This window comes from Lagopus muta, chromosome 6, assembly GCF_023343835.1.
Source record: "Lagopus muta isolate bLagMut1 chromosome 6, bLagMut1 primary, whole genome shotgun sequence".
In the NCBI taxonomy this organism is placed as follows: Eukaryota; Metazoa; Chordata; class Aves; order Galliformes; family Phasianidae; genus Lagopus; species Lagopus muta.
This window is the reverse complement of record NC_064438.1, coordinates 23,329,529-23,357,029: the sequence shown is the minus strand read 5'-3', so window position 1 is coordinate 23,357,029 and position 27,501 is coordinate 23,329,529. Positions and strand designations below refer to the sequence as shown.

The window sequence follows — 27,501 nt, the reverse complement described above, 5'->3', positions numbered from 1 at the left end:
CCCGAGCAGCCGAAACTAGAGCGGCGGCAGGCAGCGCCGACCGAGCGCCGAACTCCTCCAACGGGGCCCTCCCCGCAGCCGCCGGGGGGCGGCAGAGAGGCGGGGCGGGACGGGGCGAGAGGGGCCGCCCTTGACGGGGCCCCGCGGCCGTGGCCGCGCGTCCCTCTCGCAGCGGGATGCTGGGGCTGCGGCCGCGCGCCTTCGTCTGTATCCCGGCATCAGAAACGCGCCCCGCGCCTCACGCTTCGCACAGCTAAGCCGCGCCGGCCAGCGCTTAACGCCTCCCCCAGCCTGTCTGGAAGGAAGAAACGCCCATCTCCTCCTGCCCCTCCAGGTATGTACCAATACCGCTGCAATCCCAGCGCCTGCCGACACCGCAGCGTTCAGAGGAACCGCTGGGCCCCGAGGTGGGCACGGCTGCAGGCCGGCGTTAAGCAGGAATTTATACCTGCAAACTAGAAAGAAATCTCCGTGCGCCTCTCCGCTTATGAACTCAGACATGGTCCCACAGGGAGGTTTAATGCATGTGAAATGCTGTTCAAAAATCAATTGTAAGTGGTTTGGGTTACAAAGTGGCATAGATCTGTTGCTTGGTAAAACAGTGCGAGGCTTACAGATTTATCATAGTTATCACCACAGTTTTCCACGTTTCTCCACCAACCTCACATTACAGCCATTGTCCTCCAAATTAGGAGGAAGGGGTGTTTATGAGAGTCACAACAGCAACGATTCAGCAGTTAATGACACCTACAAGGAGACGAAGAGAAGTTCTGAATGCCCCCTGAAACGAATAGAGTTTCTTCTCGTCTCACATCCCATAGTCTTGACCGACTTAAGAGGAGGAAGCATGCTGGTCTCTGCATCTTCTCAAAGGAACAGCAAGAAGCCTTCCTGCTGCCACAGTGCTAGCTAAAATGAGTGAGCAGCAGCTCCTGACGAATACGGCAGGCTTCAGAGTCCATTGACTCCATTTGCTCATACTCCTCCTCTGCCGGCTCCACGTGCCCCGCTGCAGGGGCAGACCACACGTCCAGCCCGTGCTGCAGGGAGATGTTGTGAAGCACGCAGCAGGCCAGAATGATGTGACTGGATTTCTCGGGGGAGTACTGCAGGGTGCCTTTGGAGCCATCCAGGCAGCGGAATCGTGATCGGATGGTTCTGAATGTCCGCTCGATGATGTTGTGTGTGGCAGAGTGCGCCATGTTGTAGCGGTATTCTGCAGGTGTCTCAGGGATGTGCAGGGGGGTCATCAGCCAGGTGCGGAGAAAGAAGGAGCTGTCACCTATTGGCAGGGAAAGGAAGGGGCACAAGTTACAGACATACAGCTCACCATCAGTTTCTGATCTTTGCCCTGGGTTTTCTTGTAGTGTAGATACAGAATAACATATTTCTCTGGCTAAATTAGAAAATGTGAAGGAGCACTGAAAACTCCGGTTTACAAATGTGACAAATAACAAAATAAAGATATTCTGGTTTACAAAGGGAAACCTTGGAAGAACATGATGAAGCTGTAGGAGAATCTCTTTAACACGTAATACAATGAAAGTATAACTGGACTAGGACCACAGATTTGGTGGTGAATAAAAAATTGGCTGAATGGTCATAGCTAGAGGGTTGTTGTTAATGCGTCTATGTCCAATCACAAGTGGTGTCCCCCCACATCTTGGGACCAGTGCTCTTCAACATCTTTATCAATCACATAGACAGTAGGATCAACTGCACCTGCAGCAAGTTTGCTGATGACACCAAGCTGAGTGGTGCCATTGGCACAACAGGAGGAAGGGACGCTATTCAAGGGGACCAGGACAGGCTTGAAAAGTGGGCACATGAGAACCTAATGAGGTTTAACATGGCTAAGTGCAAGGTGTTGCACTTGGGCCGTGGCAATTCCAGATATGTGTACAGGCTGGGAGAAGAGCTCATTGAGAGCAGCCCTGCCGAGAAGGACTTAGGGGTTCATGATGGACAAAAAGCTGGATATGAACCAGCTGTGTGCTCTTGTAGCCCAGAAAGCCAACTGTATCCTGGGCTGCATCAACAGAGGGGTGGCCAGCAGGGAGAAGGATGTGACTGTCCCTCTCTACTGCTCTTGTGAGGCCCCATCTGGAGCACTGAGTCCAAGCCTGGGGCCTTCAGCACAGGAAAGGATGCAGAGCTGTTGAAGTGGGTCCGGAAGAGGGCCATGAAGATGATCAGAGGGCTGGAGCACCTTTCCTATGGAGAAAGGCTGAGGGAGCTGGGCTTGTTTAGCTTGGAGAAGATGCCAGGGAGACCTCCAGTGCTTGAAAGGATCTTTTTAAGGAGGGAAATAGACTTTTTACATGGTCTGACTGATAAGACAAGGAGGAATGGCTTTAAAACTAAAAGAGGGGAGATTTAGGTTAGATGTTAGGAAGAAATGCTTTATTCAGAGGGTGGGGAGGTGCTGGAACAGGCTGCCCAGAGAAGTTGTGAATACCCCATTCCTGGAGGCATTCAAGGTCAGGCGGGATGGGGCCCTGGGCAGCTTCATGTGGTGGGTGGCAACACTGCCCATGTAGGGGGTTGGAACTGAATCAGCTTTAATTTTCTCTCCAATCTAAACCGTTCTATGTTTCTATGAATTTAAAATTGCATAATTCTGCTTAGGTAGGTATTGGATACTGAAATACGAATGAATGAAATGAATATACAATAATCAGAGTAAATAAAACCGGTTGGAAGTTACTGTTATTGATTTCCAAGATAGTCCGAACTGAATCTCAAGCCTCAAGGAATTTACAAGAAGGCAATCAGAAGCTTACCCCCAGTTCCAAGAGGCTCTGTACTCCACGAGGAGGCAAAAGAAAGCAATGACGAAGAACTGACTTACCCAACAGCCAGCCATCCTTGTGCAGCTCTGTTTCAAACTGGCTGGTAAGGGCTGCCTGCTGCAGCACGGTGCAGTCGGGCATGCTGCCGGGCCAGTGCGTCTCAGCGCTTAGCAGGGCCCCCCTGGCATCGCACACCATCAGGCAGTTGAGGGAGTGGAGGCCCTTCCGGTTCACGTAGGACAGGTCCTCGGCGTTGGGCGCTTTGATCGCCACGTGGGTGCAATCCACCACGCCGAGCACACCCGGCATGCCCGCCAGCGCATAGAAGTCGTCCTTCAGGCTCCGCACCGCCGCTTCGTCCTCTGGAAAGTGAATGAACCGGGGAGCTCTTTCCACCAGCGCCTCAGTGACGTTGGCAACACAGCGGCTCATGGAGGCTTGGCTGATGCCAATAGCATCCCCCATGCGTGTCTGGAAGGAGCCGGAGGTGTAGAAGCCCAAGGCGGCCAGCACCTGGGTCTCGGGGCTGATGGCTCGGGAGCGCTGCGTAGGGCGGGACAGGCTGGCTCCCAGCAGGTCCACCAGGTAGCAGATGAACTGCCGGGGGAAGCCGTATGTGGACACCAGATACTCATCCGTGACGTCCTCCAGCTTGAAGCGGTCCAGCGTGCGTTGCCCGCGGCCGTACAGCAGGAGGTCGCAGTCCAGCACCGCGATGGGTACGGCCATGCCGGCGGGCCGAGGGCTCCCGGGGGCCGCGTCACGCCGCCCGTCTCAGCGCCTGCACCTGCATGAGGCAAACGGGAGGGAGGCTCAGCACAGCTTTTAAGGACCGTCCTTGCGGACTCCGTCCCCATTTTCCTTTTATTCGGGTTACGCGGCGACGAAATAAAGATTCCCGGCTTTCTAGAAGCCCCGGGAACCCCCAGAAGAACCCAGCCCTTACCGGCCTGGGGCGGCTCTCGGCCGCCGGGAAGCCCGAGGCGGCGCAGGGCCCGGCCCACAGGCGCCGCCGCCGCCCGGAGCTGAGGAGCGGATCCCGCCCGGCAGATTCGCCGCGCCGCGGCCTCCTGCGATCGGGGCGGCGCGCCGCCCGCCGCACCCGGCCGCGCCTCCCGCCTCCCGCGGGGCCGGGCCGCCGAGGGCCGCGTGTGGAAAGTGCGGCGGCGGACGCTCAGGCGCCTCCTCCCTCCCTTCCTTCGTCCGCCCGTCCCTCCCTCTCTCCGCCCGCAGCGGATGAAAACAAACAGCGGCCGCGATGGTGACGACGGCGGCGCGGCGCGGGCCGCGGCTGTGAGGCGGGGCAGCCCGAGCGCCGGGACCGAGCGGGAGGCGGCCGCGGGGCGCTGAGGGGACGCCGAGCGCGGCGGGGGAGCGGGGCCCCGCGGGGCGGGCAGCTGGGCCTGGGCGCGGGATGAGCCACCCCGCCGCCAGCACTGCCGCCCCCGCGCAGGTACCGGCCCGGGGCGGAGGGGCGGGGGGCGGGGGGCCGCTGCGCTGCGGCTTCGGGGATCGCGGCGGCGGCGGGCCGGGCCCGGCCGGGCCTGGCGGTGCGTGCGGCCTGCGGCTGCCCGGGAGCACCGAGGAGAGCGGCCTGCGGGCGGCCCGGCTCCCTCTGCCCGCTGCGCCCTCAGCGCTGCCCGTTTCCCGTGCGGTGTGAGGGTGTTTCGGGTTGGGGGGGCTCACGGGCGGCCGCATCCTTCGTCCGTCTCTGAATAGGGACTGCTGCCCCGCTGAGCTGCGGTTGGCCACGCAAACTAAGTATCTGGGGCAAATCCAGATGTTTGCAGGAGTGACGTGAGGTGGTGAAACCGACCTGTTTGCGGAGAGGGATGAGGCATTGCGCTCAGGATAAGACGTTGCAGTCAGCCGGAAGTCCGGGAGGATCAGGCAGGGTCCCCTGGATTTCTTTGGGGGTTACATCAGCACAACTTTCCCGACCGTGTGCACACCAACCGTGTGTGCACACCGAGCTGAGACGTGACGATGGTGCTGTGGTTCGGGACATGCAGCTGCACACTGTGTTCCAGCCCATGCACTTTGGCCTGACTCGCAGTGCCAGGATAGATGTTTGTGCTGACACGTCTGTACAGCTCAGGGAAGTACAGAATGTAACTGCCGGTCAACAGGAATTACTCCGTTTTGTTTCTAAGCAGGCGGAGCTGGCAGGGCTGGCTTTAGTAAGGCACTTCCTAAACTGGGAAGTCGTTTATCAGTTACAGAGTTCAGATAAGCAAGAAAAAAATGAGTCTTTGATAGTCAAAACTTAACCATATAGTGAACTACAGAGCCTTTGATTTCGTCAGAATGTTTGTATCATATGAATCAATTTTCCTCCTAGAATCTGCTTGTCTATGTTTTTTTTTTTAACTCCTAGACTTTCAGGAATGAGTGCGGCGCACCTTAAGTTAGCACTGTTCCCTTCTCCCTCTCTCCCTTCTCCCTAGGTTTTCAGCAAACCTGCTATGAGGGGGAAATGGAGATTAACTTTCAGTCTGTGTAGAGCTTGACTCACAGGCCTGGCCTTGGAGCTGATGTCTCCATCGTGAGCTTTTTATAGTTGCTTATTAATGCGCTGAAAATACGTGCTTGCACTGGCACTTCTTGATCATTGAAGGAGATCTTCTAGGAAAGTTCCCTTGGCAGCCAACCCTATTTATCAGACAGTCTATTAAAATCTTCCAAAACTTTCATGTTCATTTTACCTGAAAGATTCAACAGGAATTCTCTGGAGCTTCACACAGGACACACTCAGATGTTGGATTTGGGTCCTGTGTTTACAAAATAGTTCTGAAAAAAACAGTGGGAGTAGGGAACCCAGTGCAGGGGCACGGTCAGACAGTGGGAAAATGAGAACTGGACTGAGAGCAGCCCACTTTCGAAACGGTCAGAGCTCTTGGTCAGGGCCCCATGCTCTTTTCAATGTCAGTGTGGCACTGTGGGACAGAAACACTTGAACAACTATTTAGCCTGGATAAATAAAGAAAAGCATTATGCGTTAAAGTTGTAGCAGCCATAATGCAAAGTGAAATCTCAGTGGAGAGGCGTAATGGAAGCAGCCTGTATATGCTTTTCCCAGCATTAGTGCCCACCGTGTGTCAGGTGTTTCGGCTCCTTTCTCATTTGTGTGTCAAACACTCGTACGCACTGAATTCCCAGACACGAAAGCTGTACGGTAATGCAGGTGCTCACAAGCACTGCTGTGCACCTGTTCCATGGCACGGCTACAAGTGCCTGCATGCAGCAGGCTGCTGGCAGTGGGCACAGCATGCTGGGAGCTGTCCTCAGGGCTGAAGGGGATGGCTCTTGCAGGCTGTTGCATCATGCAGATGAGGTGCCCATCACCTCATGTTCACGTGCCTTTCTCCTTGCTGAAGGAGACTGCAACTGCCAATGGAGTGTGTAAGGCACAATGTTTAGATATCTGACTGCTGGGTAGAGCTCATATTTTTCACTGCCTCACAGCACTGTAAGAAAGAATGAGGCTTTAGCTAAAAAAGCCTCGTGTAGCATTTGTCCTTTGAATGTTTTTCTTGGACATTTCTGTTTAGAGGAAAGTAGAGACAAAGGCATGAATAAATAGGGTGTGGAAGTGGAGGCTGCAGAAAGGCAGCAAGAAAGCCAAAAGCTGTGTGGCTGTGATGTTTGGTTTACCTGTGAGCATCTTGTGTGCAAGGTTCAAGCAGCGTGGTTTCTGTTTGGTTAAGAAATTCTTTGGTTGAGGAGGAATCAGTCATCCGTGCATTTTTGAGTGAGACCAAAGGTCAGCTCCTTCTGCTTGTTATTCCATGTAAAATTCGATCACGTTCCCCCAGTGTGGAGCATTGCTTGAATGACTGGCACTTAGCAAGGACCCTGCTGGCATCACAACCTACAGGACTGAAGAGTTGGATGAGTTTGGTCAAAACAAGTTTGACAAGTTTCCTTCACATTCAGGTCAGGCCTTAGCAGCTAACCTGAGGCAACCAAGGCATTTTTGTAAATGAAATGTTTGCTGTGGTTCTAGTTCTCATTCTTCCAAGAGTGATCCCAAAGGTGAGCGCTGTCCTAAGCCCCAGCACGTCACGCATAACCATCAGAGGATCCCTGCAAAAACAAGGAGGTGCTATCTGCCCAATGCCAGGTCTTGGGTGTGCCAGGGGCTGAGTTCCAAGGTGATCATTGTCCCTGAAATTACAGCTCCCTGACGTGAAATCCTGCCCAATGCTTGCTACTATGCATTAGGCTCTAGTGAGTCAGCTGTTGTGGCATTGGGAGCTTGAGGTGAGGGTATGAGCCTCCAAATGTTTTGTGGATGTTATAGAAAGCTTGGGATCTTGCAAAAGGAATCGTGATTCAGGTGGAGCAGGGCAGAACTGTAAAGCTCTCATCTTCTGAACCCTGCATCTGAGGTGTGTCTCTGAGGGCTGCTTTTCTCCCCTCTGGAGTTATTTGGGTACAACACTGTTAGAACTGATTCATTACAGTGCACAGAGAACTGTGTTGATGCTTCATTTCCTTTCTTAACAGACCAGAGAGCCAAACATCTTTCATTAGTTTTCTAATATCTTGCAAGTCAATATCCACATTTTTTTTCCAGTCCCATGAAGAAAACATAGGTGCTATATTTGATAGCTCTTCTGCGCCATGAGGATAGAGCACTTCCTTGCAGGTTTCTCCAAGGGTTATAAATAAATCCTCTCTCTCTTCTCTTGTCATTAAAAGCTAATCTGTTTGCTCTTGGATGTTAATTTCAGTATTCCCTTTGCCGAGAAAAAGATGCACTTTTTAATGCAGTGTTTTGTTGGCCATGTGATCCAAGTTTTGTTGTGGGTCTTGGTTCCTCCTCCCTTACAGAGCTTTGCTCAGTTAAGACAAAAGAATAACTGCAGCTCACTCTTTTTTTCTTTTGTAATGGGAAGGGTTTATACAAAAAACTTAATTTTTCTACATTAAAGTGGTGCATCATGAAACATCTCCAAGAACCAGCTCCCTTTTGCATCCCTCCTGCGACTGAGAAACATGCAGTCTCTGGCTGGTGGTTGTTAAGCACAGGAAATGATCTGAGGAGGTTAAAATACCCAAAGGATAATCTGATAGTGCATCTACAGCTTGCGTTGTTAGATTTCACATCAAACCATGACTTATAATTAAAGCAGTAGAGTACAGGAGGTGCAGGATGAATGTAGCTCTGGAACTTTCCACCAGTGTAAGTGCCCAGCCTTCTTCTTAGAGTCATTCAGAAAGCAGCACTCTAGAAGATGCTCTGGAAGTTGCAGTACTCTTATGTAGCAGCATGACTTAAAAGAGACATTTACTTCTGTTGATCGGGCTGTTTTGAACGGAAGCTGTGGATGTGCAGAGTCATTAATGATTGTCTGATGTTCTGTGGATGTCTGGGATGACTGACCCCCCTCAGGGCTGCAGTTCTGCCCCTGAGTGAAGGTTGAGCACTGAGTGCTCCTGCTGGCTGAGAACTGCAGCACTGCTGTGAGGGGCTGCACGCTCCACTCATGTGATGTCTGACGAGCTGCTTTGGGGTGATTAACCATCTCAGAACAAAACCAGCAGCAGGAGTTAAGAATGAATTAATACTTTGAAGGCTTATGAGTAAAAAGCATTGGTTAAAACTGCTCATTAAGGCAGTCCTCCCCATGGTCTCTAAGTGATTATTAACCTACATGTGAAGAAACTGAAAGAAAATTATCGTTTCTCCCAGACCATGTGATGTGATGTGGCAGAAATCTGATTAGTAACTTGGCCTGCCAGCTTCAGGCACTGTGTAAGCTCCATAGTGGTGCTAAAACCTTTCCTAGTCCTTTGACAAGCAAGCCAGTATAACTGAGGAAGGTTGGGTATTTGTCATCAGAAGCTTTTGAGAGAAGCACAAGTAGAATTGTGGTTCTTCCATTGGCAAAAATACATTTTTTCAGTTGGTTGTAGGTGGATTTGCAGCCGTACAGATTTACTGCCACATTTACCCAGGGAAACAGTTTGTCCTGGCTTTGTCCTGTGCAGTTAACTGAGAATATATTATATCTGAAGCCCTACTGCTGTGTCTAATGGATGGCTTGGTACAGACCCCAGTGTGCTGTTGGAGTGTTTTGGTTTGCTTTTTTTTTAAATTAAGCTAGCAAAATTAGAGAAATTGTACTCTAATTGTGACCTCCCTTTGTTACTTCTTTCTCAGTACCTTTTGCATCAACCAGACATATTATTCACATGAGATTAAACATCACTTGTGCCCCTCAAAGCTCTTGTTAGGATTTTGACAGACTGAGGCTTTTGGTGCTTATTATTTCTCTTGAAGTGGCTTCTAATGGCAAAATATTTTGAAATCTTAAAATCCAAACAGAAAGCTGAAGGAAGACTTCATTCTTATGCCTGCACTGTATTTCAGATTGCCATATGCAATGGACACTGATCTCAGTTCGCAGGACAGGAAGGACCTGGACAAGTTCATCAAATTTTTTGCTCTGAAGGTAATTTTTTCTCCTGCATGTAGATTTTTCTTTTTCTCTTATTTAAGGAAAAAGCCATAGGATCAGTTTGAGATATATCACACCTCTGCCAATGCTGGGCTCCCATCAACACACTTAAGCATCCCACATTTAGGTGGTAACTTCTGCTGGGCTCTAAACTTCCTTTTCAGCCTATCTACATTTTTATATTGCATTCAAAACCAGTAATACCAGAATGTTCTTTTGAATTATGCTGATATATAACTATAACATTTGGCCTTCCTTGGTACCCATATTTGACTTGCTTGGCCTTGCTAGATGATTGTAGGTAATGGATTTTTAACATACTGGAAGTGTACAGATTCACTTTTGTAAGTGTCCAGGTTCAGGAAGTGGTTATACATTTTGATTCAGTAGTACAGAAAACTGTACAACTCCTGATCAGAAAACTGGGTTAGTCATTTCATGTTATTACAAAGAAAGTTTAGCTTAAAACCATTTTGTATCTGACATATCTATCTGACCTGTTATGTATAATGATTTGATTACACCTGAAAATTAGCATCGGAAACTGCTTCCCTGCATTCTGGCGATCCCTTTTATTTTTCCCTTGGAATTTGTCTGTTAGCTTCTGAGCTGAGGGCTCTGCTGATCTCCTGAGCCCAGTGTGAATCGCGTCCTTTCTGTTTCAGACGGTACAAGTAATTGTCCAGGCCCGACTCGGAGAGAAAATCTGTACCCGATCGTCATCCTCCCCAACAGGCTCCGACTGGGTAAAGCCATGTTTTGTAAAGCAGCTCCATAAACTCTCTTGTTTGTTGTTTATTTTTGGCATTGAGAACACAAAACAGTTCTTAGAGCGTTGTGCAGCCCGTAATAACTATTCGTATAATAGCTACTAGGTTTGATTATGTTGACTGGCCTTTTTTTTCTTGTTGACACACAGCACGTCACTCAGGACTTTTGAAGGGCTGATTAGAGGAGAGAGAAACGATACCTCTCAGCAGCTCCTGCCAGCTCACTAAGGCACTTTGCCAGGATTTGCTGGAGAAGGGGTGATGAGTTCCTTTCTGTCACAAGCTTGCAACTCTGCAATTCAAATCTGTATAGTAATGGGCTTTATTAAAACTGGAGAGACTCAAGGCCCCATTCTGTGGGTGAACATGTGAAGCAAGTGAGAGAGAGGGAACACGATTTTGATGGCAGGATAAAGAACATTTGAATTAGCAGTCAATGAAATGTTTGCAAATATAAAAAGCCTCAGCCAATCTGGGAATTCACTATTTCATAAGTACTTCAATGAACACAGCCCTAATACATTACATGTGGGCCCATGAATCTGTTGCAGTGTACTAGTAGGCAGTTTTTCAAAGAAAAGCAAGAAGTGAACCTCCTCTTTCATTCTGCAGTTCAATTTGGCCATCAAAGATATACCAGAGGTTACTCATGAAGCAAAGAAAGCCTTGGCAGGACAGCTGCCTGCTGTTGGACGGTCTATGTGCGTGGAGATTTCTCTTAAAACCTCAGAGGTGAGGACATAGTTAAAACATGCTGATTTTTTATTATTATTACTTTTTACTTCAATGCCAGCCCACTTTGCAGAGTTTGTACTCTTTAGCTCAAGAAAATGCAAAAGCATGTTCAAATATTAGGAAAGGAGTTACAAGTTAGGCAATGTGCTAATGAAATGTATTGATTGCCAGAAACAATTTAGTGCAAATCTTGGGGCCAGACACATAGATGGTAAACAGCAAAACTTAATTTCTTAAACCATGAGATGCTTGAAGAAGATATTCCCTCAGGTGATCAAGTTTTGTAGGGAGGTGCAACACATTTTTTTCTATGGTTGCACTGTAAGAAAGGGGGAAACAGGAGAAACATATTTACTGAGAAGAGTGGTTAGTGCTGATTGTTAATGAGATGTTTGTAATGAAAGGGTTTGTGTACTGAAATGAGTCTTTGTTTGCCATCTTTCTCTGGTCCAGGGGGATTCCATGGAGCTAGAAATTTGGTGTCTAGAAATGAATGAGAAGTAAGTGCATTCTTCACACCACCTTTTTGTTTGTCCTTTGTTTGTTTTGGCTGATGAAACTGAGCAGTACTCAGTCCATGTTGATGAATGAGCACATAATTGGCTGCATGGCTTGCGACACTTTACAGGGGTTTTCTCTTTATCTAGTGCAGCTGTTAAGCTGTTTAATATTAGTGTCAAGAAAAGAAAACAGTATATTTGTTCCTTCTTAATTCTGTCATTGCATTCATATACCCCCCCGCCCGAAGAGCTCATCTACTCAGTAACTCTAAAAGTGTTAAATACTGTAAAGATGTTACTGCCAAGTACAGAGCTGCATGGCATTTTTCAGCAAGTACATCTACAACAGGTGACTAAACTGAAGCAGGGGTCTCAGCTGAACACTGGGATTTTATTTTGTCATTTTGGCAGTAAAACTGATGTAAAACAGTTCACCCAGACTCATTTTGATTAAAAATTTACTTTCTTGTTAGGAACAGATGACTAACTTTCTCATTTGCATTCTGTAGGTGTGATAAAGAAATCAAAGTCTCATACACAGTATACAATAGACTGTCTCTACTACTGAAGTCTTTGCTTGCTATAACCAGGGTAACTCCAGCCTACAGACTCTCAAGGAAGCAAGGCCATGAATATGTGATATTGTACAGGTAAAGTAGAATGTGAAATTCCACATCCAGAATAGAATAAGCAGCAACTCTAGAACTGCATAGGGCAGCTGTAAATGTGGTAAAAAGAAATTAGTTACAATAAATTCAAATGATTTGGATCTGTCTACGACTGAAAGGTGATAGAGACCTTTGGACTGTGCATTTATTACCTTATAACCTCATTCTGAGCTGTTGAATGCTTAAAGAAATATTCTTTGTTAGACTTGGCTACCTTTTTCTCTTCCTTTTTATGTGGCATGTCTTCCTCTGAAATAGCTAGAAGGTTGATGTGGCCATTCCAGCCACTATGTATGTTTGGTTTTTTTTTTCCCCAAAAAGGAAACGTGCTTCCAACTGTTCAGCTCATAAAATGAAATAGGGAACGTGGATAGGTACAGCATTATGTCCCCACTGGTCCTAATAGCTTTTCTTTTCTTCTTTTCCCGCAGGATATATTTTGGTGAAGTGCAACTGAGCGGCCTGGGAGAAGGTATGGTTAGGCAATACACAGAAACTAGAGCAGAACTATTTTCTGTACTGGTGAGCTATGTGTTAACATTTCTGAGTGCCACGAACAGAAGAAAACCTGAGGTTTATGCAATATTTGTATGTGGCGCAGTGAAGAGTCGAGTCATAAGGTGACAGGTGTAATGTGGTGCTTTGGCAAAATCTAGAGTGATTTGCCAGTCTGACCCAGAATTGAAATAAGAATATGGAGGTAAATTTATAAGGAGCAGGACCAGTAGAGGAGACAGTGATCTGCTCCGGCTCAAGAAGTACTTCAGAATAGTATTTCAAACCCAGGTAAGAAGTAACATCTGGAGTTTGTAGATAAAGCAAGACAAGTCCCACCAAGACAACCTAGTGCTACTTTGTTGCAGACTCTGTGTGCATATTTGGAGTTCAGATTGCAAGGGATAATGGAAGCACTATAGAAATAAGACCACAGAGTGAAACATAATGAGAATAAATAATCAGCTTCTGTGTACTCAGTAGAACTGATAATCATTTTTTAACTTTATAGGTTTTCAAACAGTTCGTGTTGGGACAGTGGGTACCCCAGTGGGCACCATCACTTTGTCTTGTGCCTACAGAATCAACCTTGCTTTCATGTCAACCAGGTGAGAAAATGAGATAATGCCAGAAACTTTCACAGTAATGTACTAATGAACCCTTCACACTGTGAGCCCCTATATCTTTTCCTTCTGCTTATCCTTTTCTTGCTGAAATTCTCCTTAATGGAGAATATTCTCTAATGCTTAAGTCTTGCAGCAAATGGAGTATTTGGGTTGCCCTGAGTCAGATGCTGAAACTACAAATTGCTAATGCATGCTTGGAATTGCAGAGCTGCATTGTAAAGATACTCTGGTCCCATTAGCAGACACTAGGGCTCTCTGAGGATACCGTGAACTGGGATGTAGTAAAGAGTAAAAGCAGCCTTACAATAACGCCATTGCTTGTTGCCTTGCAGGCAGTTTGAGAGGACCCCTCCTATCATGGGGATTATCATTGATCACTTTGTGGACCGCCCCTATCCCAGCTCTTCGCCCATGCATCCCTGCAATTACAGGTGAGGAAACACTGAGAGAAGTCATGGGCCATGGTGAAGGCATCGTTATGCCCAAACACAGAGCCTTTTCCACTGACTGCACGGGAAGGGCGACTGGAGGATTAGGGTCTATCATGCTGATTTAGTCAAGCGTATAAGGAAAGGCAACATTTCTCTTCGTGCCTAGAGTACTGAGTGCAGCAAGCCCTGGGATATTGCCAAATTCTTTACAGGAGCGTTTGGACACAGAGGTGGTTAAATCTTGACTGTGAGTTTGAAAGAGTAGCACTTAATCTTGCTGCTGAACTACGCAGAGGCATGCAGCTCCAGACGTATCCAATGGAGAAAGATTAGAGGTGAATTTCTCTTTGTAGATGCGAGGTTTGTCATCTCCGAAGTTCATGTGAGGGCACTCAAACTGGGACCAGTGGTATTGTTTGACAATGCTTCTGTAAACACCAAAGCTAGTAGCATTGGCTGGTGTAAGAAAATCTTTCTTTGGTATAATAAATAAACAAAGAAAAATCATAGCGAGAAGTTTCTATCTGGGGGTAGAAGAGAAGCCCTTAGGATAATCCTGGGCAAAATAACATTTCTGTGCCCTCTTTCCCTCAGTTCTGCCGAGTAGATTATGAGAGCCCTTCAAAATTCTCCTTTCAGCTCCACCCAAATACTCTCAGCCTCCTTGCAGCATTTGTCCCAGCGTGTTTTGCTATTTGTTTGTTATGTGGAATATTTCCAGTTTGGATGTTTTTGTTTTCTTGCTGCTTTAGAGCTGGTGAGGACAATGGTGCAGTATACCCCTCAGTAGAAGATTCCCAAGAAGTGTGTACTACATCATTCTCCACCTCTCCTCCATCTCAGGTAGGAGAAAACAAGCTCTTTGTATTCCTAGGTAGAACCATCACTGATAGCGTAGTGCGTGTACTTCTACATCAAGTATTATGCAAACATGCAACCTCCTGACAGTAATTAAAATGTGTAAGCTTCTTATTCAGATGGTTGTACTCTGGGTAAAACTTCATTAGATACTGATTTCAACAAGACGGTGGAGGATTAGAAAGAATGAATTACTGAAAGAACAGAGATACACTGGAAGACGACAGCAGCTTACTAGATACATGCATGTACTGATACTGCAAAAAGAGGAATTCAAGAGATCAGTGTCAGGCAGCATAAATAGAGGTAACAGGCTGACACTGAGAAAGAAACACTGAATTATCAGGAAAATGTTTATGGCATAGTCATATTTTCAGGCTGCAGAATGGAAAAGCAGGAAAAAGACAAAAGCCTTATTAGTTGGACCATCTGGAACTAGTTGGAGGAGCAGAAGTACCAGCAAAGAAATGGGTCATTGTGTTGAACTAGGGAATTAATTTAATTCTCTGTACTTCTACCTACCCGTGCCACTGTTATTTAAGTTTCAGTTTTAAAATATACATAAAACAAATGCTTTGTGAACCTTGCAGAACAGCAACTCAGGTTTCTCCCTTTTCTACTGTCCATATGTATCTGACTCCACAGTGCTGTACTTTGAAGGACTGGGCACTTGTTGTTCACCTATAGCTTTAAATATTCAGGAATGTTCTTTGCTGTTCAGTCAAGCAGATGGCTCTACTGCATTTTAAAGACAATCTAAAGACTCTGTAAATCTCTTCCTCTGAATGTAAAACACAGAAAAAAGTATAATTGGAATGCCACTCCAAACTGAAAGAATATGCTGTAGGACTTTCTTCTCCTTCAGAGGAATTAGCATGCTTGGTTTAGTAGAACGCGTTCTACTGAATGGCTGAGCCAGAAACAAGCTTTTCTTAGGAAGCATTTTTTCACCACCTGGCTTTTGAGTGACAGAGCATTAGGCAACATTGAACTGATCAGCAGGCACCCACGGTAAGTCTGACAGAATAAAGATTTTCCTGTTCTGAGATTCAGGATGTGTGTTTGTGGCTGAGTTGTATTCTGCCTGTTCACAAAGCAGGTTAAATGCAGTAGGGTTCATGAGGAAATTTCCAGTGTCTTGCTTGTGACAGTATTAAATAACAGTATGAATGTTTGTAAGTACAGTGAAGCTGGCATTTCCCCAGGGAACATGAAGTTTTATTGTCACTAAAGGGAAAAAGTGTTATGAAACCAGATGAACCTTGAGGATTCACGTCAATCATGAGCCTACATTCTTACCTTTTACATGGCTCATAGCTTCTGCTTGCTCATTTATAAACAACTGCCAGTCTTCTTTACAGTTAAACAGTTAAAATTGGCTGCTTGACAGATTGGTTTGTTTCTCCATCTTTTTGCTTACAAATTAACATTTAGGAGAACACAAGAAACTGTGTGGTGTAGACAGCGTATAGACAGGCTGTCCAAAGCTCTGCCTGCCTTCCAACTAGAAATGAGGCCTAGCCTGTGTGATACAAGGCAGTGAGTGTTAACTTTTCCCTGTCAGCTTGTATAGCACATCTGTTGTGTGTTTCTGAAGTATCTCAAATGTGGAGTAAAATTTGGCCTCAGGCAGCTTTCATAAAACCATGCTAGTAAGAGAATAGCTGGTATAAGGTATGTGAGTGAACCAGAGTTGGGTTACGTTTTTGCATTAGCACTCTCTAAGACAGCATTTACTTCTGGTGTCAGTTCTGGTGAAGGAGCTCTCTCTTCCCATCAGTGTATTTGAATCTCCCCTTAGTCTGGTCCCTCCTTAGTCTAAGGCTGCAGCACAGACATGCAGAAATACAATCTGCTGCCCTTCTAAATGCTGGAAGACTAGGAACGTGTTCAGACAGGTGGAAAGTCATTAAATTCAGTGTTATTTCTACATTCTAAAAGTAAAAGTGTTTTTACCTTTTTTTTGGTAACTACTTGGCCTTGTCATTGCTGATAGGCTGGTAACAGTTCTATTAGCTGTGGGACACTATCTGGCAGCTTTCACTGGAATCTTAAATATTACCTGTGTAGAATAGTTTCCTGAGACCAGAAAGTCAATTCTTTATGAAATGAACATGTTTCTGGCAACACTGAAATATTCTGCTCTATGTGTAGGCATGGCTGCTGCAGCCAAACATTCCTCGCTAGCATTCAGTTCATCCAACTCTTTATAGTTCTTCTCTGAAGTCCTTTTCTCTCTTTCTCTCTCCCCTTCTCTCATTCTTTCTTTTGTTTCCTCTGTGCGTCTGTGTTTGTGCACAGTGTGTTTTTACTGTCACAAAGGCACATTTTCAGACCCCTCCTCCTGTGGTGACGGACACCTTGAAGGTCCCAGTGATGGGGCTGGCCTTTTCACATCAAGTGAGTTTTCAATAGAACGCGTTATACGTGGCCAGAAAGTACTGGCACGACTGAACAAATACAGGAAAGTACACATTTGACAAAACAGAATGTTTGTTGTGCATGGGAAAGGCTGGTCAACCCAAAATGGGGCAGGTATGTTATTTGAAAATGTAACAGTTTGCAAAACCAGTGTGCTCCAGATATAAAATCCACCTGCAGTCTTTGTGCTGAACAGCAGATCTGCATAAAGCAGCCTGTAAAACTCAGAGGATACAGGAGAAAGAGGAACTTTGAGCAGGGTTTTAAAAGGACTTCACTGGAGTGAATTTAAACAAGAAAAAAAGGCACAGCATAATTTTCAGGCTGTCAGGTCGAGAAGGAGCTAGCATTTCCCACCTCTGAGGTAGGAATCCTCCCTACAGCAATAACACTAAGGATGCAGTGAAGACACAGCCTGTTGCTGGCTATGAAGGGCTGTATGTAGTCTGACAGAGAGAGCAAAGGGACAGAGGAAACAAAAGTCATAAAGGCAAATTGATTTTCTATTCTTAAAGAGGAAATATCTAATTTAATAGAAATACAAATAAATTTTGATCCCACTAATGCTGGAGGCCCTCCCAAGTTCAGTGAATGTTATCTACCTTTGTTAGGAACCACATCTTCTTGGGTGTTTCTCTTGTATGGATTTCAATGAGACTCAGCTGCTTAAATGCCTTTGCAGCTGAAGGTCTGCCAAAGACAGGACAAACACACTTGAATAAACAGCAGCTGCAAGGATTAATTGTTAGTCAGAGACACAGAAGGCAAGGGCACAGCACTGAATGTTTTCTCTTAACAGTCAGTAGCCCTAGAACTTGCGCAGTCATTCATTAGAACTTTTCCTGGATTAGAACAGAGATGCTGTTAATTTGAAGGAGAAAAAATAAATTCACTTCCACCTGTCTTCCAGGTTTCAAGTAACACCTTATAAAGACCTGAGTTTACTCTTCTTTGTTTACACCTTATAGGTCTGTCTAAAGTCATGTTCCTCATATTTGTGCAAGCGTCTCACAACAATGGACAGAGAAGTACCTTATAGGAAAGAACATTTAGGTACCACTTCAGTATCTCAGCAACACTGCCTAGAATTCCTTCAGGAATTCCTACAGGAAGATGAGTATAAAATCTCCAAAGCAACATGAGTTCTTCAAAAGGAGTCAAGTTGCCTGGACATTTCTAGAACAAAAATAATAATATTGTACCTGCTTTTCTTCAAAAAGAGATTGCTCTGTTCAGCTTAATTAGCCCCATATGAATAAAAGTACTGCTCACCATTCAGTTTCCTGCAAATTACATCAGCGTTGGCACTGCTAGGGTATCACATGTAGAGCCCTGAGAAGTGTTCCTCTTGAGGCCAAGACAGCCAAAGCAGGAAAAAGTTATTTAATATGGTTAGATTTCTACTTAGGGAAATCTAAGTGTATAAGGAACTTCTGCAGAGTTTCACTGCTTGCAACACTTCGTTCCTAGAGCAATCTCAGAAGAGTTAGCTTGCCAGTTCTCTCTTCATCTAGCTCATTTATGGGGCATTATATTCTTTGGCAGAAGCTAACTGATACAAAGCTAACATTTCAGTGTTTTGTAAGTATGCAAAACAAGTCTGTTGAGCAGAGCTTCCCTGTGACTGGATGTCAGAGATCAGCCATACCTCTCACAGCCTCCTGTATGTGTAGGAAACCAGTCATGACAAAGCCCAAATTTAGTCCCCTACAATATTAACTTATTAAAATAATAACTTCCATGAGGGACTAATGAAATCTAGCCTTCTTCTGCCAGCCTGAAATACTGTGCTGTGCCTCTGTCTTCTCCTGTTCCTTCTTCAGTGACTGATGACTATTCAGACTGTGGGACATTCCCCTTCCCTTCCTCTCCTCTCCCCTTGCCCCCTTTTTTTTTTCCTCTCTTCTTTCTTAGCTTTCCAGCTCTCGTCTTTCCTATCAGCCTGCTGCGCTGGGAGTTGGATCAGCTGACATGGGGTATCCTGTACTCTTTGCTGGTGGCTTGAATGCTGCACACCCTCACCAGGTACTTGTAGAGGGTAGAAGAACAAGCACAGCTGGTATTGCAACCCTCTTGTGTCACCTCTACACTTAAGGGAGGCCTTGAAACTAGAGCATGCATTAGTATCTTGCCTGTCAGGAACAAAAAGAATCTAGGCTAAGTACAAGGAAAGCACAACTTGCACAGAAGCTAAGAATTGGCTCCTCAGCATCTCTGACTATGCTGGGGTATGGTAGGGGTCATGTACAGAAATGGCTAAAAGATGTCAAACCTGTTTGTAAAACCAAATCCAACCTATTTGCCTGCACTGATGTGCCACTGATTTCAAGCCTCGGCTGTGTTACAGAGCTGCTGCTGTTGTAGCTCTGCGAGCACAGCTCTGTAACCTAGATGCAGGAAATGCTGACAGACCACATTGGTGTATTTGCATCCATTTATCAGAAAAAATAAGTTCTGTTCTGTTGCGTAGGACAGTTCTTCTGTGTAGTGCAGCCCTGAAATGGAGTGGAGTAGGAAGGGAACAAGAAAGAGCTTGTACTCAGATGGTCACCTGCTTGATATCACCTGCTGCCTCATGGGTGTGAGAGCCCAGTCATATGCCAGAAACCATGACTTAGTCCCAATACAAGGGAATCTGCTCTGTACTGCACTGTGTTGCTGACCTACTTTGGAACTGTCTAACTTGATCATTCCTTTCCATCTCAGTTGATCTGTCCAGGCAAAGAGGGGGGAGTTCCCCCAGTTCCTAGCCAGCCAGCACATGGCACTCAAGCTGACCAAGAGAGGACATGCACCCCACTAGATGGAGTGCACTACTCAGCAGCTACTCCTTCTAGTAGGTAGGTTGGTTTTCAATGACCCTCCACTAGTGCTAACCCATTTGGAGCCATGTTAAGATAAAACTGTTTTCCCTTTTTTAGCTATTGGTTTTAGCATAACTGTTGTTTTTGCTCCCCCTGAAACAGCAGGCAGTTTTATCTGACTGGGGCTTTCCTAGCACTTTCCTGGGTATGTTATGGAAATAGTCCTCTTACCAGAAGACTCAGCCTTTTTCTTTGGCTATTTTAAAGTTCCAAATACCTGTGATAGGAAAGCAAACAGGCCAGTGAAATAACTAAAAGCCATTTAGTGAACTAATAATCCTGACTCTGGCTGTTGTGATGCATTAGACTGCTACCTCTGTAGCCAGAGTGAATGATAGTATTCTGCTTCTTGACCTCGCCTCCTGAAGGTCCTTGTGATGTTTGTATTACTGAAAAAATAATGGTGATGAGCAGAACAGCTCTGAACACACACATTCTGGAGTAAAGACCCCTCCAAAAAAAAAAAAAAACCAACAAAAAAAAAAACTATCTCAGTCAGCAGCACCTTTTTGTTCAACTAACTAGTTTTGTTCCAGCTTTAAGCAAAAATCTGATTCCACATGCATCCCACTCCCCTTTTCTGCTTATGACTGAGGAGAAAGGTATGGTACAAGGAAAACAATTTCTGTTTTTCTCCTTTTTAATATTGGGAGTAAACCCAGAAAAATGAAGGAGTTTTTCAGAGCATATTGTTTGCCTGTATTGGTTATGCAATGAGTCACTAGTTTGTCTTCCTTTCCCAGCGAGGACACAGAAACAGTATCAAACAGCAGTGAAGGGAAGTGTGGCTCCCCACATGACCTTTTGGAGACCATCTTTATCCGGAAGGTGGGAGCTTTTGTCAACAAACCTATTAACCAGGTAACTAGCAGACAGCTTTTTCACAAGCATACACTGCCTCTCCTGCCTGTTCACACAAAGAGGAAACAAAGCGCCCCGATGTCAGGGCAGTTCAGGAGACTGAGGGTGCATATTTCTGCCTGCAGCATTTGCCTGCAGTTTTGTCAGGCATACTTTTCATAAAATCCTTTTGGGATGTGACAGCTGCTGAATTTGTCCCACTTTGCCAACACCCAGTCTGGGTACAAAAGACTTCATACTCCCCAATGATCCCACAAAGCTGACAGCAAAGCCTCCTTTCCTTGTAAGGATGTGCAGTAGGCCAGTTCATCACAAGTAAGCAAGCATTAAGGAAGTTCAGCTAGGGCAGCTTAGAGATACATCCAGTTGCTACAGCTGCTTTAACTATGTTTTTAAGCCCTCTCCTAGGCCCTTTGGATGGGCAAAGGGGGTTTGTTTGAATGTGTAGCAGTGTGTTACCTCTTGCCTGTCTCATATAAGGTGCTGTATATGGAGTGCGTGTCTGTATTCGATCAACTGAGTACAACCTATTTTATATCTTTTTAAATGGTTGTCAGCATCCTGCCAAACTGATGATGTGATCTTAGGCAATTTTTAGTAGACCTGACAGAGACTTTCAGTAGCCTTTGCTGTGCTGGGTAAGCAGAGTCTCTTAGTGAAATTTTGTTTGCTGAATCTCCTCAGGTGACCATGGCCAACTTAGACATTCCTTTTGCTATGTTTGCTCCCAAGAATGTTGAGCTGGAAGATAACGACCCCATGGTAAGCCCCTTCCCAAGGAATAATGTGTGCCTTCTCAGCATCCCTCATGCAATATCCATGCTATTCCCTTTCTTGAGTACACTTCAGTGTTTATTTTGAGGAAAGAACTAGCTGCTTGAAACCCAGGAACTGGGGTCTCCTGTGTTGAGCCTTGGGCTCTCCTGGTATGCAAACAACACGTGTGTGCTACTGCAGCATGTGCTTATCATCCAGCCTCCTAACTGCCCACACAGCATAAAAACATGCAGACAAATGAGTTCATAAATAACATCACTACTCACCATCTTCAATTTCTTGGGCAGGTCAATCCTCCTGATTCCCCAGAAACTGAATCTCCTCTACAAGGCAGCTTACACTCAGAGGGCTCCAGTGGCAGCAGCGCAGGGAACACCCATGATGACTTTGTTATGATTGATTTTGTAAGTGCCCTGATCAGCATTCTCACATAACACCTACATCTTGGGTGGGCTTTGGGTACTGGTACAATAGCAAATGACATAAAAGCTGTTTTCATGGGAGGGAAAAGACCCATGATTCAGACTTCCAGCAATCCCCAAACCACAGAGGGCACTGATACCAGCAGCTACCAATTAAGTAATCCAGTTCCTACCAACACCTGGGCTGTTTGTTTTCTCTAATGCTTAAAGAAACCAGATTCCACAAAAATGCTCCTTTTTAAGTGGCAACCACAAATCTTGGCCTCTCTTGGCCAAGCTTTAGCTGGAGCCGTTCAGTTATTTAATCTGCGCTATTACAACAGCAGCTGTAATACCAAGATATTTACTGGTAGCAAGTAGTGACTTTATCTGAGATTATGACAAAAGGGAAGCAAAGATCTCTGAATGAGAACTGACAGTGGTTTTTCTGATTCTAGAAACCAGCATTTTCAAAAGATGACATTCTTCCAATGGACCTGGGGACATTTTACCGTGAGTTTCAGAACCCCCCTCAACTCAGCAGCCTCTCCATTGACATAGGAGCTCAGTCCATGGCAGAGGATTTGGTATGGAACCATACAGCTTCTTTTCGTGGGAATCATACATTATAATTCTCTTCCTGTTCCTAGTTTAAAAGAATCTGACTAAGGGGGGTCCCTCACTAATAGGTTTCAGACCAATGCAGATTTGTTTATAGCACACCTGAGCCTCTGAAACTTTTTTGTTGATCTTCAAACTGAAAGCTGCTACCACGTGCTTTCTGTAGTTGTCATTCAAATCACAAAACTATTCCCTCAAAACTGATCCCGCTTCTGGTCTGTTAGGCTTAGTGACAAACGAGGCCTGATCTTGCATTCTGCATACAAGTAAAATCCTGGTGGATCTGCACAAGGCCAGGCCCCAGCGCGCTTATTCTTCTGCAGAACACACACTCTGCTCAGAGTTCCTTTCTCAGGGTCCCTTGTTAGATCCTGTCAGAGGACTCTTGGTTTTGTGCATGTGGGAAGGGGACCTCAGAGTGGTGGAGAGGGGCTGGGTTGCTTAGAAAAGGAATTTTTGCCTTACAAGGACGCTTTAAATGCAGTCTCTATCCGTTGTGAATGAGACCTGATCTGCACCTTTCTTTGCCCCTCCAGGACTCACTACCAGAGAAGCTGGCAGTCCATGAGAAAAATGTCAAAGAGTTTGATGCCTTTGTAGAAACCTTGCAGTGAAGCGATTTTCCAGTTTTGCTGCAGCAGTTCTTCTCCTCGGACCATCCTGGAGAATGATGTCAACAAATATCTGTCACCCCTGCTCCACCTTTTGTCTTGCTTTGACTATTTCCTTCCATCAAGTGAGCTTTCTTTGACTGCTCTTTCAACAGCAGGTACAGCTCATCTGCTGGTTTTCCTCAGCTGCTCCACTGCACAGTTCTGGACCGCTCTTCCTGTTCGCGTTCAATCTTGAATTTACGACCAGTAGGTACACAGGAAGTCAAACTCCAATGTATGAAACTCATTTTCTCTTCAGTCTGTTCTGCGTGGAGGGGCTCTGTGAAAAATTGCCATCTTCTTCCTCCAAAGATCCTATGGCATGAGTTCCCTCAACACAGCTTCTTGCTAACAGACATTTTGTTCCTACAGTCTTTGATCCTGTTAGAGCACAGAAGGCTTTGGGTCATTTCTAAGGTCTGAGTTCAGCAGATCAGCAGCTCTATGTCCAGGACATCCGTTCCACAGAATGGGCCATTTTAGCCTGACTTCAGTGTGAGTGCCTGGAGCACAGGGAGAGACATCAGCTTTGGGACCTGTGTAATACAAGCTACCTTTGTTTTTCTGCTTCTAAGGAACTGAGTCTCTACGCAGTCGTTGTGTGACACCTTTTGTAAAGACTCGCTGATAGGCAGGACAGAAACCACAGAAGTGTTTTTCCACATTTCCTTCCTGAGTGTACTGACACTCAGCTATGTTGAGTTTACCAGTTTTGACTGTGTTGGCAAGCCTGCACGTAGCAGCTGTGATGCTGAGTTCGTAGTCTGGTTTTGAAATGTAACTGTAAATACTAGGAATCCTATTTCTTTAGGGTTATGTAATTAGGAGTCTTAGTCTGAGATACTTTCCTCTAACCCACGCAAACTCTCCTGCTTTATGGTTAATAGATGATCTTAAGAATTGAGAAATATTTATTGCTTTTAAAGAAACCTATATTTAAAATATGTTGTTTTCATGTAGTTGTGTGGGTCATTCTGCCTGGATCACTGCAGACAGCATGTGTGCCACAGAACCCTGTCCAGTGAGTCCCCTTTTGCAGGAAAATATTCAAGATATTTATTTTATAAGACAGACTTGATTATTCTAATATAATACTCTGTTTTGGGGACTGTGTTTCCATTTCATCCAGTCAGGGCCCACTGATAGAAGGAAATGCACACATCAGCGTAGTTGAGTGGCAGGGACTTAAAAGCTGTGTTCTGATAGGTATGGATGAATTTGCAGTGTTCTTCAGCCGTTCAGAAGGCAGCTTCTTTAAAGAAGCACATTTTTGGGAGCTTATGGTACTTTTTAATCAGCTGGCTTTCGATGAGCTGAAATTTTATTTTTGTAATGAGCTGGCTATTAGCAGTGTGACTGGCTGGCAGCACTCTGTGGTTGATTAGGCTGTCTTTTGTCTGATACACGGACAGGAGGAGAAACGGTGACACTAAGCAGAAACTTAGAGAAGGTTGGTCTTCTCGTGGTTTGTTTTCCTCCTCCCATGTATAACTAGAATGAGCAACTGCAAGGCCCCTTACTGTCCCATACACCTTTTTTTCCCCTTCTACAAAAGCGTTGTTCCCTCTACACCAAGGAACCATCTTCACTTCCCTAGAGTGGTTAAGTAACCCGCCTTCAAGGCAGTGCATGGTGGCAGCTTCAACTGTGCCGCACTCTCAACTGAAAGAGATGGTTAGCAGATGACTGGGGAAGCTCATCTCCTCTCTAGAACACTAATTCCGTACCCACTGGTAGAGCAAGGAACCAAGTTCAGAGTAGAGCTTATTGTAAGGTCAGAGCAACGCAGTGCTTGAACTTTACCAGCTTTCTGGTTAAGAGGTGTGCTCCATGGGAGGACAGGTGAGCTCTAAAGCTCCAGGTTATAGCCGTGCTGAAGAAGCACCCACCAGAACATAGCCAGATAACTCACCCAATCCAGCTTTTCTGAATCCTCACACAGACACTGCTTACTACTTGCAAAACAAGATGCACAGACACCTCTAAGAAGTTTCTAAATGGCTCACAGAATGATTTAAGTTACATGGGGTTTAATACTTGTGTGCACACAGCCAGTCACCTTGCTTTACAGGTGGAAGGGGTGTCATAAGGGTGCAGAAAGTCAAGGACTGAGTGTCACCTGGTTCTCATCTCTGCTCACAGGTTGGTCTCTATTGCCCATAGGACGTAGCAACCGCCCCTCTGTGAGCTGTCACCTTTTTCTTAGCTTACAGCCAGTGCACAGCTGTATGATCTGAGCTGCCAAGCAGCAGAGATGGGGTAAAGTGCTGGTTTGTACTGTATTCAGGGAAGAAGACTAAAATAGGTTGAACTTTATCTAGCCAGCGCTCCTGCTGGCCTCTGGGCACACTGAAAAGCTGTAGATGGAGTTGGCAGGAAGCATGCCCTTCTTGCTGATCCTGCCCAGAAGGTCCCCCAAGCCAAATACTTGTGCTCATGTGTTGCTACAGCTCCCACATTTCGTAGAGCAGAACTTCAGTGTGGCAGTTCTTTTCTATGGAAGGCTGGAAATCAGCCTATGTAAGCTGCTGGTGTTGAGCTGGATGACCATAGCAATAAAGAGATTCTTTAGGGCTGAGTTATGTGCCTCTTTTCTGGACATTCCTCAGCTTCAACACGTAGTTGCTGCATCTAGGCTCTGTGTTCTCTGACCATTGTGTAAATGCTCAGCTTCAGGAAAGATCTAGCTGCTGCTGTAGCCTACTACAGATTGTACTACGAGGGCTGCTTATTTTAGCAGATGTCTGCTCAAGTCTGTGCTAAGGACAGCATGTGTATAGCTGCTGCTTTACAGATATTTTGGGTGAAGGAAAAGGCTCCTAAATTGTATTGTTTTGGAAATAGTCTCCACTGTACTTCAAGTATTCAAAGAATTTCCAATAAAACTTTTATGTAAGCAATGGACAGCAACACTGCTCCGTTACGCACTTTCCTCCACATCTGCTGACTGAGGTCCCAACCCCTCAGTTTTTGTCCTCCAGGAAACTGGATGGGCAGAGCTGCCTGCCTCTGCCAGGGGTAGCAGGTGCAGTGCGCCACTTGTTACCATTAGAATAGTCAGCCAGGGTGTGTACAGCATTGCTTAAAGTTAACCCCAGATAATGCCATGCCATGTAAGGTGCTGACATCCCTTCAAAGGAGAAACAATAAGATGGTAAAAATGGATGCATAAATGTAAGCAGTGCTGATTCAAACTGCAGCATAAAGGGTGTCCGGTTTTTATAAAGGCAGAGGAAGATGCAGGAAAAAAAAGTGACAGTATAGTGTAAGTTTCTATGAAGGGAAGTATTCCAGCTCAGGGAGCAAGGATAACTCAGTAACAGTCTTATCAGAAACCAGTATCCCGTTGCAGCCTTACAGCTACTGAAATGCATACATTATGCATGTGCTTGTATGTGTATTTATCAGCATCACTTCATGCACTAAGGAAAGATGCTGCATGATGTGAGAAGCAGTAATTGCCAGCAAACTCACACAAACCATCCTGGGGGATGAGGGCCTTACTGCAAGGCCCACCCGAATCTTTGCCAGCACCAAGGCTATGACCAGTCACATACTGTCCAAAAGAGAGCCTACTTTACATACTAAATATATATATATATATATATATATATATATATATATATATATATCTTCTGAATAGTGTCCCTAAACCCATAGGGAAGCATACATGAAAACACACCAAGCAGTAAACACTATTTACACTGTGCTACACTGTGTGGCTGCACGTAGCATGTATGTCCTGCTGGTACCATCAGGGACAGACCTGCTGCTCTCAGACTCCTCCAGAGCAGCACAAAGCTTATTGCTGCACAGCCCCAGCAGTGAAGAGTCACTGACCCAAGTCCACAGATGGGCATCTGAGAACTGATTACTGACGTACTGCTGTACAGTCATCATATAAACCACACTGACCCCATTACAGTGGGTCAGCACAGTCCCAGGGGTGGAAAATCAGGCTGAAGCCTGTGAACTCACAGACTATGGGCAAAAGCACCATCCACATAAAAAGGCCCCACAAAAATATTAAGTAAACCCCTTGACTGTAGATCTGAAGTACTGTGCAGTAAAATGACAGCAGGTAAATTAGCAAATCAGACTAAGGAGCACACACAAAGCACTATTTATGAACTGATGTCAAGAACACTTCAGCCTGTATATGGCTGACAGCTTCTCACAAGTCATGCTGAATAGTGCCAACATGAGGAAGAGGAAATGGCAATACTGGAAAGCTCTTCAACAGCATGAGCCTTAAATAATACACCATTAGTAATAACAACTGAAAAGCAGCACACTGTTGTAGAAACACAAGTGTTAACATCAGAAGCAACATACCTGGACTACAAGGCATGCAGCCAGTGCTCCTGGTGGTGTGGTTTTAGCTCCAATGCTCCATGTTCTCTTCTTACCCTCATATCCAGTATTTGTTTCTTCTGTTGTTATGCTGCACTAATCACTTTGTGGGTAAAAGTCCTACTAACCAAAAAGCATCCTATGTAGCCAGGAATTACAGTTGCTTTCCAACAGGAAAAGTTGGTTAACCATATGTAGATCAAGGAGT

The 27,501-nt window shown here is 45.6% G+C and overlaps 2 protein-coding genes across 9 annotated transcripts; one reads left to right on the top strand and one right to left on the bottom strand.

Moving 5' to 3' along the window:
• Positions 1-534: 534 nt before the first annotated feature.
• HARBI1 (harbinger transposase derived 1) lies at positions 535-9,156 on the bottom strand. Of its 2 annotated transcripts, none has more exons than XM_048949420.1 (3): positions 4,609-9,156; positions 2,852-3,579; positions 535-1,282 (listed from the first exon to the last, which is right to left on the bottom strand). In XM_048949420.1, exons 2-3 carry the CDS (start codon positions 3,519-3,521, stop codon positions 906-908), a joined length of 1,047 nt encoding a protein of 348 aa, XP_048805377.1. In that variant the 5' UTR covers positions 3,522-3,579; positions 4,609-9,156; the 3' UTR covers positions 535-905. The 2 variants fall into 2 exon arrangements, with proteins under 2 accessions (XP_048805377.1, XP_048805376.1); XM_048949419.1 differs by lacking the exon at positions 4,609-9,156 and adding an exon at positions 3,739-3,830.
• ATG13 (autophagy related 13) lies at positions 3,991-25,840 on the top strand. Of its 7 annotated transcripts, none has more exons than XM_048949404.1 (18): positions 3,993-4,245; positions 9,172-9,253; positions 9,925-10,005; positions 10,642-10,761; positions 11,218-11,264; positions 11,774-11,914; positions 12,364-12,404; positions 12,939-13,035; positions 13,386-13,484; positions 14,237-14,327; positions 16,644-16,742; positions 18,705-18,788; positions 19,470-19,603; positions 20,371-20,488; positions 21,173-21,250; positions 21,553-21,669; positions 22,125-22,253; positions 22,824-25,840. In XM_048949404.1, exons 2-18 carry the CDS (start codon positions 9,185-9,187, stop codon positions 22,899-22,901), a joined length of 1,623 nt encoding a protein of 540 aa, XP_048805361.1. In that variant the 5' UTR covers positions 3,993-4,245; positions 9,172-9,184; the 3' UTR covers positions 22,902-25,840. The 7 variants fall into 7 exon arrangements, with proteins under 7 accessions (XP_048805365.1, XP_048805362.1, XP_048805361.1 ...); XM_048949403.1 differs by having other exon boundaries at positions 18,678-18,788; XM_048949408.1 differs by lacking the exon at positions 13,386-13,484 and having other exon boundaries at positions 3,991-4,245; positions 18,678-18,788.
• Positions 25,841-27,501: the final 1,661 nt, after the last annotated feature.

Coding starts and splice junctions, on each gene's coding strand:
- ATG13 (XM_048949403.1), top strand. CDS start 9,185: ATGGACACTGATCTCAGTTCGCAGGACAGGAAGGACCTGGACAAGTTC. Junction 12,405..12,938: donor ACTGAGCGGCCTGGGAGAAG/GTATGGTTAGGC, acceptor TTAACTTTATAG/GTTTTCAAACAGTTCGTGTT. Junction 21,670..22,124: donor ACTTTGTTATGATTGATTTT/GTAAGTGCCCTG, acceptor TTCTGATTCTAG/AAACCAGCATTTTCAAAAGA.
- HARBI1 (XM_048949420.1), bottom strand. CDS start 3,521: ATGGCCGTACCCATCGCGGTGCTGGACTGCGACCTCCTGCTGTACGGC. Junction 1,283..2,851: donor CAAGGATGGCTGGCTGTTGG/GTAAGTCAGTTC, acceptor CCCTGCCAATAG/GTGACAGCTCCTTCTTTCTC.